At 46.3% G+C, this 12,398-nt stretch overlaps 1 protein-coding gene across 2 annotated transcripts in view; it reads right to left on the bottom strand.

Moving 5' to 3' along the window:
- The window catches only part of clcn1a (chloride channel, voltage-sensitive 1a), a 53,951-nt gene that overhangs the window by 6,891 nt on the left and 34,662 nt on the right, over positions 1-12,398 (bottom strand). For both annotated transcript variants that reach the window (XM_034094621.2, XM_071204802.1), the window contains 8 exons: positions 11,587-11,800; positions 11,251-11,384; positions 10,937-11,028; positions 10,077-10,172; positions 9,814-9,901; positions 7,978-8,060; positions 6,096-6,140; positions 4,587-4,691 (listed from right to left, as the gene is read on the bottom strand). In XM_034094621.2, the coding sequence (XP_033950512.1) occupies positions 4,587-4,691; positions 6,096-6,140; positions 7,978-8,060; positions 9,814-9,901; positions 10,077-10,172; positions 10,937-11,028; positions 11,251-11,384; positions 11,587-11,800 (857 nt within the window). The remainder of the gene's footprint in view (positions 1-4,586; positions 4,692-6,095; positions 6,141-7,977; positions 8,061-9,813; positions 9,902-10,076; positions 10,173-10,936; positions 11,029-11,250; positions 11,385-11,586; positions 11,801-12,398) is intronic.

Raw genomic sequence — 12,398 nt, 5'->3', positions numbered from 1 at the left:
GAAGTCCCGGGGCCGGTCGTCGGCTGGTTTTCCCAGCAGCAGCTCAGCTACTGGACTGCCTGTATTTCCGACCCCTGGGTGGTTTCCACACTAACCCGGGGCTACGAGTTGCAGTTCCGACGCCGGCCCCTAGCCTTCGGCCGGGTCAGAATGACAGTTGTCAAGGACCCGGCGAAGGCCTTAGCGCTAGCCCAAGAGTTGTCCGTCCTCTTGGCCAAAGGCGCAATCGAGCCAGTGGACCCCCTGCGTCAGAGCGGGGGGTTCTACTCGACGTACTTTCTTGTGAGCAAGAAAGTTGGCGGATTCCGTCCAGTTCTGGACCTCAGAGGAATCAACAGATTCCTGAGGGTACTACCCTTCCATATGCTAACCACAGCAGACACCCTTCGTGTTGTCACACAGGGGGAGTGGTTCACAACCGTGGACTTGAGGGACGCCTACTGCCACGTGCCAATTGCATCCCATCACCGGAGGTTCTTGAGGTTCGCCTTTCAGGGTCGACATTATCAGTTTCGGGTGCTTCCCTTTGGTCTCTCCCTCTCCCCAAGGGTGTTCACCAGGGTTGTTGCGGCAGCACTCGCTCCCCTGCAGGCACAGGGCATGAAGGTCCTGCCATACCTGGACGACTGGCTGGTTTGCGTGCCGTCCCGGGCCCAAGGGGCCCAGGATACGGCGCGCCTCTCATCCCACATTGCCCGGTTGGGCCTGACAGTGAACACCGGGAAGAGTTGCCTGGACCCTTCCCAGCAGGTCACTTATCTGGGGATGGTCCTAGATTCGGTCACCATGAGGGCCTACTTGACACCTCGTCGTGTGGACGACATTTCCCACCATCTTCGCATCTTCAGACTAGGCAAGAGGGTGCCTTACATACAGTTCCTCCGGCTCTTAGGCAGACTGACAGCTGCCTCAGCCGTCGTGCCCTTGGGCCTGTTGTCACTGCGCCCCATGCAGATGTGGCTGAACAGCCGTCACTTGGACGCCAAGCGGCACAGGCACAAGAGAGTCAGGGTGTCTCAGCGGTGCCTCTACTCTATGTCCCGCTGGAGGGACAGGGCCTATCTCCTGAGGGGTGTGCCCATGGGCACCATCCCATCCCGCCGGGAGACTGTCACTGTGGATGCGTGTCTCTCTGGGTGGGGTGCGGTGTGGCAGGGCAGGACTGTGCAGGGTCAGTGGTCTGCCCAGGAAGGTGCACGCCATATCAATGTGCTGGAGCTTCGAGCGGTGTTGCTCGCACTCATGCACTTTTTACCCCAACTGGCGGGCAGGCATGTGCTCGTTCGTTCGGACAACATGTCCGCAGTTGCCCAAATCAACCACCAGGGGGGCGCCAGGTCCGCACAGCTGCTCCGCGTTTCGCAGAGCCTCTTGCCTTGGGCGCTCCCCCGCCTCACCAGTCTGCGGGCAGTTTTTCTGCCAGGGGACCTGAATCAGGTCGCAGATTTCCTCTCACGGCGCAAGCCTCCACCGGGGGAGTGGAGGCTTCACCCGGAGGTGGTGGAGATAATCTGGAGCCTCTTCGGCAGGGCCGAGGTGGACCTCTTTGCCTCGGAAGAGTCGAGGCACTGCCCCCTCTGGTTCTCCTGGTCGGAGGTGACCAGCCCATTGGGTCAGGATGCCCTGGCGCACGACTGGCCGGACACTCTCCTGTATGCCTTCCCGCCGTTGCCTCTGATACTTCAGACGCTTCAGAGGGTCCTTACCCAGGGGCACAGGCTCCTTTTTGGCCCCCCCCTGCTGGCCGGGGAGAGTCTGGTTCCCACTGCTACGCAGTCTCTGTGGCAGCCCACCGTGGTGTCTCCCCGACAGGAAGGACCTCCTGTCACAGCTCAAGGGTCAGATCTGGCATCCCGACCCTCGCCGCCTTCAGCTCTGGGTTTGGCCTCTGCAGGGCCCAACCCACTGTTGAGCGGTGTCACGGCATCTGTCAGGGAAACTATCCTGAATGCCAGAGCTCCATCCACTCGGGCACAATATGAGTGCAAATGGAGGCTCTTCTCCCACTGGTGTGTGAGTAAGGCTGAGAATCCGGGACATTGCTCCGTGGCCACCATTTTAGAGTTTCTGCAGTCCCTTCTGGATAGTGGACGTTCTCACTCCACTTTGAAGGTGTATATGGCTGCTATCTCTACCCGACATGTCGGAGTCGATGGCGCCACAGTGGGGCGCCACAGGTTGGTGTCCCTCTTTCTAAGAGGGGCTCTACGGCAGCGCCCCCCTAGCACCCCAAGGGCCCCGGCTTGGGACCTGCCCCTAGTGTTGGATGCACTATCATCTCCTCCCTTCGAACCCTTGGCCCAGGTCGGGCTTAAATGGCTGTCCCTGAAGGCAGCATTTCTGCTTGCCATAACCTCAGGGAAGCGAGTCGGAGAGCTTCATGCCCTCTCCGTAAGCAGTACATGCCTGAGGTGGAACTCCGATGGCTCGGGTGTCACCCTCTGGCCGAATGTGGCGTTCTTGCCCAAGGTGCTTCCACTAGCCCACTCCAATCGGCCTATCCAGCTGGCACGCTTTAACATTCCACAGGAGAACGGCACACCTGAGTTGCTGTGCCTTGTGCGTGCCCTGAGGGCGTATATTGATGCTACGGCCTATATACGACAGTCAGAGCAGCTCTTCGTTTGCCATGGCGGCACTAGGAAGGGTCGTGCTCTCTCGAAGCAGCGGCTGTCCCACTGGGTGGTGGATACCATCACATGTGCCTATGGGGCCAGTGGCCGCCCCCCGCCATCAGGGGCCAGATGCCACTCTACAAGAGGCGTCTCAACATCATGGGCTGCCCTAAGAGGGGTGCCCCTGGAGACCATCTGCGCCGCGGCGTCATGGGCGTCTTCTGGCACATTCTCCAGGTTCTACCGGGTCAATGTCGCCACTCCTCACCCCCTGGGGGTGGTCTTGTGGCCAAGCTCCGCTGCTTCCAACTAGGTGAGTAAGTGCTTGGATTCTTCATGACATGGTTGGTATAGGTCATCCAGTGCTAAAGCACCGCCTCTGGCGGTCAGTAGGGACGAAATAGAACGATAGTTACGGCTGTAACTACGGTTCTATGAGTCCCGGATGACCGCCAGAGTTTCCTGTCACTCAGAATTCTTGTGTGCTCGCGAGAAGATTCTGGGAACAGATCCTCTGTCGACACCGGCTGATGTAGCCGGTGTCACGTGGGTCACAGGTGACTTTGTTGTTATTGGTACTCGAGCTGCGCATGCGCGCGATGGACATATCCAGTGCTAAAGCACCGCCTCTGGCGGTCATCCGGGACTCATAGAACCGTAGTTACAGCCGTAACTATCGTTAATCACTGAAAACGTACTTCATCCATAACCGTCAGGCACAACTCCCACCTACGAAAGGTTGAATGTTTATGCAACAACCCATCGGCCTACTGCCTACTGTAAACATGTGTGGTTCTTTGTTCAAAAATGTAAATGTTGATCTTTTAGCTGTTCAGTCTTTACTGTTTTTCATGTAGCGCTTCCCTTTCAAAGTCAAGGTTTTCCACATCCGCAGCCGAAAGAGAAGTGAGAAGTAAACAACTTGAGGAGCAGAGTGTGGGAGCATCAAAAGACTTGTTGCTGCCTGAGGAGCAGAACTCCATGCACTCTATATATACACTTGGATTATATAATACCTGTGACAGAAAAATAACTCTTGACAAATGTACATAAAATGCAGCTGGACTATCCATCCAATAACTTATTACATAGCAACTACAACAGACGAGCGGGTCCCAAAAACATGAGCTGATGAAAGAGAGGCTTGGTGGGCACAAGGGAAGATTTAAGTCAGCGAGCATTTCATACACTAAAACATTAATCAATCTTAATTTCAGCAGCTAATTCATTAAAGTGATACAATGGAAAGCAACCTTCAAATCACCTTTAAGTCAATATGAACAAAATAGAAAAGGACATTTTCCTTTGTTGGTGAATTGCTTATTGTAAGGGAAACCTCTGCAGCAATGGAGTCAGGACTCAGAGAGACACGGGACGAGCAGGAGTTCTGATGTCAAACACGGATCTTTAATACAAGTATCGGCTGGAGAAATTCACATCACAAGTCACACAGTCAAAGGTTCTGACTGCACGGGTGGGTTGCCATGTCAAATCTGATCAGCCTCGCATCTTGGTAGACCCTTTAACTAGTTTACAGAGAGTCAAATCCACATATTGGGGATGGGCGTAAACACCTGGAGACACAGGAGAGGTCTCTCACATCTGTGGTGCTTAGAAGCCAGCGTTCTCACAGTCGTAAACCCCCCCTGTGCCCACTAGGTCAGGCCATAAAACCTGGTAGTATCAACATACGACTGTATTATCACATTCCTTACGGGAGATTAGAAGCAGGGTTGGTCGTAAATGTCAACACACAGAATAGGTTAAATATCTAGGAGTAAAGACAGAAATATTCTTTGACACTTATGACAGATTTACTAATTAATCTATGTGCATTTTATTAAATAATGTTTATACTCATATAATTATCTCCACCAAGGAAGTTATGTTTTGGTTTATTTCATTTGTCAAACTTGGGATTTCTAATCATCTTTGTGACACCTGTTCGTTTCGACCTTTTTTTTCACCAACCTTGTGTAATGATGTTCTCTCGACCAGCTGGAAAGGGGAGGGGTCTACTCGTATCTCATCGATTTCCATCGGCTTGTCCATCTCCACCTCTTCCCACGCCGTGATCTGCAGCAGAAACAAGAAGCAGGTCAACAGAGGCGGAGCTTCGTGGCTTCAGTTCAGAGCTGCTCTCATGATGGCAAAAACCCCTCAACTTATACTCAAATGTTTTATTACAGTCAGAGGGAAATATCAGGATGTGTGTGAATGATGGGTAATAGCCAATACTGGGTATATTGGTAGTACAGTACTGCATCATTGAATACATAAGAAAGTTAAGTGTTTATTATGTTAAAAGTAGCTGGTTAAATAAATAGTAAAAAGTAGAATAAATGCTTCTAAAACGTGGTGAGGAAGAAGCATAAAGCAATTAATCATAACAAGTGTGTACTCAGTTACTTTCCACCACGGGTCATGTAAAAGTGAAGGTGTGCAGGAGGGGAGGTAAACAGCTGTGAACGACCTTGAAACCTGGTGTTCTGTCCTTGCATGTCACCGGTCTCCCCTCTGAGATTTAGGATGTCTGACAGCCCTTAGCCTCTCTATGGATTACCTAGCAGCCTGTGCCTGATGTGACAGGGCAGCAGTCCTCTAGAATGTACAGGCTGAAGCTATGGGGGCCTTTTGGGAAAGAGCCAGGAGGGGTAAACGGAGAGCAGCAGACAGAGCAGGACTCGGAGGACGCAGTAATGGTGTTGTGCTCTCCAATGAACACAGTTGTCTCATTTAAGATTCTGGCTGCGTTCACAGTGCAGTTAACAATTGCCCCAATTCTGAGTCGTGTCCTCAAATGTGACACATCTCTAAAACCTGTGACCTACATGTGAATAGATTGAAATGGATTTGCCAGCAGTGAAATCATAATGAGTTAACCACAGAGTGTTCATTTAGAACTGTACTTTTAGTTTAGTTGCTTGGTTTCAGTTGGCATGGAGAAAAACTAAATATAAATGTGATAAAGAAAAAAACTAAAGACGAATGTGCTTAAAGCAGCATCAAGGTTTTTTTTTTGTTACGTTGCAAATAGATTTTAAATTTCAGTTCACATTGCAGACGGATAAAGGAAAAACAATGTTTTTCTGATTCAGCACATATAAGGACTAAGAGTCACAACATAAATCTACATAAATGAAAAAACTAGGGTATTCAACTTTTCATCAGCATGCGGGTTGATTATTTAACACCATGCGCCAATCATGTGCCAGTGCGTCCAGTAGATAATGTTATCTGGATTGTTTTTTCATTGCATGGTTCCGTCTTTGAGCTTTCTGCTGCCAACCTGGGACACGCGAGACAACTGGAATTTTGATGTGAACCATTTTTTTAGGCAAAAACTTGCTCCACCTTAGACATTTTGACACCTGTACAGAGGACCGAGGGTGTGTGAGTATTTGATCACCACTCTGCAATCAATTATCAGACATTTGTGTAAAACCATGCAAATCACCCGGCCCTCCATCATCAGCATACCTCGTCTGGTGTCATTGGGTCTGACAGGGGAGGAGGACAGGGCTCCTGGGGACAATTACAAGGAAGAAACAGATATAAGATGAAATGTTGGTGAACAATTTTACAGACTTCTGTAAATGTGGACCTGGCTAGATTTCATCTTTAAAATGAAAAACCTGAACCTTACATTAGGGGAGCAAAGGGAAAGTAACTCAAAGTACAATGTCTTTCTATAACTTCAGCTCAGTTATACCATTTGTTTACTCAACAGTTACTCTTAGATGTATGACACACTGTCACCTGTGATTTAACCGTCTGCAGAAACAATAACTACTTTTCCTATACTCAGAACAATATTTGATCTAGACATATCTTGAATTGGATTTAATGTCTCTTTCACAGCAATGATGACAAAATGCAGTAGCGCATTGATTGTAATCACGTTGCTTTCGTCAGGTTTTCTTCAGGTCATCACTCCCACAGCACAGATGCTCTGTGAGTAAGCTGTAGGCAAAATGCAGGCCAACACCTGCTGTGACTTGTTCTGTAAAACTACATTTATGAGCAATAGGTCCCTCATCTACTCACTGTCATGGCAGCTTGGCTGCTACTGTTCGTTAAACACCAACACAAAATGAGTGTGAGGTTTCTATAGCCGAAAGCAGGGGGAGCTTTCTTTTTTATCAACCAACCAAATAGACAAGCATTGTTTAAAAGGTTTGACATTTTTACAAAGTCCCTTGTTATGTTTATCTAAGCTGTACAAATCACTAATTGCATTCTGTGTAGCTGTATTTCGATTGTTGAGTTAATCACTGCAACCACAGCCATTATACTAATACATTAACAAGATGCTGACAATACTACACCAGCCAGATAATATTCTAAAGGTCAGTAGCTGGTTACCTGCCATTAGAGGCTGGGAAAGTAGACAATACCTGATTCACCAGCAGAATTCAGCCACGGTTTGGCTTCATTTCCTACTGTGTGTCTGTTTGATATTCAGGTCTGTAGAGCTGCTGTATAAACCGTTCCCATGCAGGAATAGGATTGCATCCAAAAACATAATAGAAAATCAGACACATAATAATACACAAGGCACAGCAGTAGGCACAGAAATCAAATTCTAATCTTGCAAGCTTACACGTATATGCTTATTCCTAATGTGTTTTTTATTCCTGCTTGTGTAAATAGGTGACATGTATTGCTTCCCCCGTGAGCCAGGCTCACCGCCAAGCTGAATAATAACTCCACCTCCAGTATCTGGCTTCTCCATTTCCATACGAGAAGGTGGTGCTCCACTTTGGGGAGTTTGACTGTGGATGAGGAAGCAGTTGTGTATGTATGCGTGGTCCGTCAATCAGATAAGTGTCTTTCTGCCTGAATAGAAAGCAGAGCCCATAAAGACAAATTCAGCCTGCAAAAAATATTGGATACATATTGATATCCCTATCAGTGTCAGCGTGAGCATGTGGTTTTGGGATGGGGGGCGATTTGCATTTCAATGGCTCATTAAGGAAAACAATATTTCCCTACAAATGTCTTCATAGTTGGCTTAAAAAGAGAGTAGTAAGTAACAGACTCTATTGAAGAGGTTTCCAAACTTTGATCAAAGTATCCCTATGTACCAAACTCAATTTACCAAGTACCACTTCAGATACCAACACAATTGCAATCAAAGAGACATTGCAAGCCGTTGCTATTTACCCCAACCATCCGACAGTAGATCCTAGCAATGTGATTGTTTTTTTAATTAAGGATTTTTGCCAGTTGGAGTGCAACTGTTTTGTTTTAACAAGGCTCTTGGGTACCACCAGTTGGAAATGACTGAGCTGTTGTACACATTCACGCCCAATTAGTCCTAGGAATGGACAGATGCAACATAACACATGCATAAACACACCTGCGACTGTCCCTCTGTCTGTCTGCTCTTAGAGGTGAAGAGGTTCCTGAGTGTTTTCCTCACAGACTGGAGAGGACCTTTCTCTGAGAGAGAGAGAGAGAGAGAGAGAGAGAGAGAGAGAGAGAGAGAGAGAGAAGGTGAAGTTGGTGAAGGTCGGAAATCTGAACAGCTGCAGCTTTTTGACAGACTTCAAGCTGAAGAGGGAAATAACCATCCATAACTGCAGATGGAGTCTGCCACGACCCATGCAACTCCCTTTTGTTGTTGCCTGGATACCGTTTCACTTGGAGACTGTTGTGTGTGAGCGGCTACCGAGAAGCTTTCTGTACCAAGATAGATGCACACACTGCATTTGTTTATTTGCATTAAACATGCTGCCAAACCAAATTCAACATGGCTACAGATATGATCAAATAACACTGTTCCTTTTCCTTTATTTGTTCCCATGGTTTTTTCTTTCATAGTTCGTAAGCGCTGACAAAATGTTCCATTGTACTTTCGGCACAGATGTACTTAACACATATTAGAAGCTGGTGAGCTTTATACCCCATCTGGGTTCAGAGTAAATGCTGAGTCACACATGTTAACAAATTATTTTCCTGAGGAGAAGTAGGAGAGACAGAGCAAAAAATAAAGCTCATTACATCACCCTAGTACGCAAAACGTGTCTGAAGGAATAAATATGACTATGACAAGCCCCATAAGGCTTTCATTGCACAGCATTGACTTCATGTCAGACGGCTGTAATGGAGCAAAGCAAGAGAGAGCAGAAAACGTGTTTGTTCTCCAAAGAACAAATGGGTCCAACCAAACCCTGAGACCAATGATCCTTGCCTCTCTCTTGTTCAGGTTCAGATCCACGGTATATGCAGTTAACTGGGTCTGTGTCAGGTCCCGTACCCGTTTAACGATACGTGTGTAATACCCGAGTGGATCCATGCAGACCAGACAGCAGCACTGATCCTGTCGGAAGTGTTGTGTGTGTGTGTGTGTGTGTGTGTGTGTGTGTGTGTGTGTGTGTGTGTGTGTGTGTGTGTGTGTGTGTGTGTGTGTGTGTGTTTGAGTGTGAGTGTATTCAGAGAGCAGTGAACAAACTGAAGGAGCAGAGTTAATAGCAACCTAGCAATGCTAAGATTAGCAGTGGTGGCAGAAAGTTATTGTTATTATGGGTCAAATAGGCCAACTGTCAAAGCTACAGTACGTATAGATCATAGGTATCGATCAACAAAATTGCAAAGATGAATTTTGCCACTTTTTTCTTGGCAGGGATCATGGATTATATGCTGCAGGACTAGAAACAGGGGACAATAGGTAAATCAAATGTTTTGTTTTGGCATCTAATTCAACTTGTTAATTGCAATCAGCTATGACATGAGTGGCCGTTAGGTCCGTACCTCCCAGGCCACTTCAGGTCTGGGGTCTGAGTAGCAAGGGCGAGAGAGGATTACATAACTTCCGTCCATAACTAACCAGGTAAAGACAACACTTGTGCCAGAAAACAATATCCAATATCCCACTACATCCTCATATCAGAATATAGATATAATAAACATATATCTGCCCTATTTTTTACCAGTTAAGATCTTAACGGGCGGCGGCGAGGGGGGGTGTGTGTGTGTGTCTACAGAAGGTCCAGTTGTGATAGACACGGTTCGCCACCGTGACCTAGTAAGCTCTTTATTCTCTGCTAACATACAGAAAGTTGTCCAAACGGTAATAACATTATAACATATCTATCCAGAAATAACTTGTGCAGACATAAAGAATAACTAGCTAGTATATCACTGAGATATCAACTAAAAATGTACTCAGGAATCTGAAGTCCTCTCCGCTCACCAGGGACAGGAGCAGTGTGGTTGGAGGACGGCTCCTGAGGCTTGGGGGGGGGCAGGGGGCCGTTCCTCTCCTCCTGCACCGGGCTGCCCTGCACACCACAAGTAAATGTTACAAAGTAGCCATTTTTAATAAATGTCCTTTCAAAATAAATGGTAAAAGTTAATAATAGTGTTTTATTTATCAATGAGTAAAATACAAAAAAATGGTGTGTACTAAAACCAAACTTATGGCTTAAAAAGGATTGTAGCACATCAGAGCCCCACCTTCTCTCCGTCCTCCTCTTCGTCCTCCTCATCTACATAGGCGAAGGACTCCCAGCTGTGCTCCTGGGACTGGTTCTGCTCCTGTAGGCTCTGACCCTGAACACACACCCAGGAAAACAGATCAATACAGACTGCATCAGCAGTGTGAATACAAAACTATTACTCTGTTTAACACCCTGATTTATTTCCAGTTTTATGTTTACCCCATTTGGGATTCTTCGATGACACACAGTGCAGTATGCACATTTCCTCCTCATGTTAGAAAGGCCTTTTAGCCAGCACAACACAGTTGCTTACACTAAATGTTACACTATGGTGTATCACCACATCGAAGGAGCCACATGATGGACATTTGAAAAACGATATATGAAATTACTCTAAATAGGGTTTCCTTTTACAGATGTTTCCTTTATCCAAATTACAGGTCTAAGGGTAGGTTAAGATCTTATTAAGGATTTTTGAAGTTCTTTTTTGTCATATAACCATCATAGAAATGTTTGATAATTGATAAGTAGGTACAAAGTTTAGCTGATCATTGCATTATCAATGACTTTTATATCTGGATAGTTGTCTGCATAAGGCAAGGCAAGGCAAGGCAAGTTTATTTATATAGCACCTTTCAACACAAGGCAAGTCAAAGTGATTTACAACAAATGAAAGACATTAAGAAAATGGCATTTAAAATCAGTCATTAAAAAGAAAAGATAATAAAATAAACATTAAAAGAAAAAATACATGGATAAAAGTTACAGTGCAGTTTAAGATGTGAATAGTTCATACTGTAGCCTGAGACAAAGCACAGATGCAACAAAGTAGAAGATTAATTTGACAAAGCATTATTATGTTAATGTTTACGTTACCTGCATCAGGAGTCTTCTCTCTGGCGATAACCACCAATCACAGAGAGCGAGGAGCTCCAACCTGTCAATGCTGCCCAATAGGATCATAGAGTCTAGAAGCAGGAAGAGGAATAATTATAACCACACTAAATTCAACAGTGGCAAAACTGCCATGCTCAAAAATATTCTTTAAAAACATGAAGTAAGGTAAACTAAGTTAAATATTTGGTTCTGTAGATTAGTGTTTAGATGATATTTACTGTACAGCGCATATTACATGTAACAAAATACATTCATTTTGTATTATGGTAGTTCTGTTTACAATGAACTTTTACCTTTTGAGTCGACCAGTGGGATGGAATTGATTGAGGAGGAGTCCAGCAGATGTTTGACTTCTCTGTACGAGGACTGAGACGAAATAAACTTCACCCTTCTCACCATGATGTCTTCTACAAAGATGTTGTACTGGCTGTAGGACAGACACACAGATGGTGGTTGTCCACTCAAACAACTTGTAAACACACAAGCAGTGCACAAGCAAATGGACTTTTACCGTGAACTTGGAAGGACAGGTGTTGTTTGATATGAAATTGTAAGTGGAAAAAAATCCTTACTTCTTGACATAGCACACATTTTAAACAACCCTTTTTTAATCTGAACTCCTCACGCACCTCATGTGTCCAAAGCCGAGCTCCGGCAGGTACGGCAGCTTCTTGACCTGGATGATGGAGTCGTACAGGGAGGGCTGCAGGCCCTGGGCCACCATGTTGGCCAGGATTACTGCCACCATCATGGGCAGGATGTGGGAGATCTGTCCTGTCAGCTCAAAGCAGATCACCGCCGTGGACACCGTGTGAGTCACAGCCCCGGTCAAAGCTGCCGCTCCTGTCAGAGATATGGGATGGGGTGAGGGAGGGAGGGAGGGAGTGGGTAGAATGAAGGATGGATAGAAAGAAGAGGGAGTACAGAGAAATTAGGTGGAAAGGCAGTGAGGAAGCAATGAAAGGGAAGCAAATAAGAAGGTTTGAGAGGGGAAGGAAACAAAGTTCAAGAGAAGAATACTGAAGAGCGAGTAGGAGGACATAAAAAAGGATGAAACAAAGGACTGAGTGGGAAGAGAGGGAGATTGAAGGAAGGCAACCTCTCTGGGTCGGCGGCTGAGGTGAGGGCGGCGGAGGGAACCCACAGTGACATTTAACTGTCAGAACAAAGTGGCCACATGCTCTGATGTAGAGGAGGGAGAGGAAGGGTGGAAAGAAAAGGGAGGGAGACGAGGAAGATAAGGAGGGGAGGACAACTTGATAACAAGCGTAACGCCCATATTTGCCTATAAATAGTCAGTGAAACGACCACATATTAACATTCCTTTCGACTGACAGCATGAAGAAGAACGTAGGAAATGCCGACAGAACAGCTTCAAAAAACCATTTCATAACGTGTAATACTTTGGTTCTTGTTGGGGCGGTTGAGCCAAGTTAATAAT

Source organism: Pseudochaenichthys georgianus, chromosome 11 (genome assembly GCF_902827115.2).
Source record: "Pseudochaenichthys georgianus chromosome 11, fPseGeo1.2, whole genome shotgun sequence".
NCBI classification, from domain to species: domain Eukaryota; kingdom Metazoa; phylum Chordata; class Actinopteri; order Perciformes; family Channichthyidae; genus Pseudochaenichthys; species Pseudochaenichthys georgianus.
The sequence above is the reverse complement of the archived record's forward strand: the minus strand, read 5'-3'. Positions and strand labels throughout refer to the sequence as shown.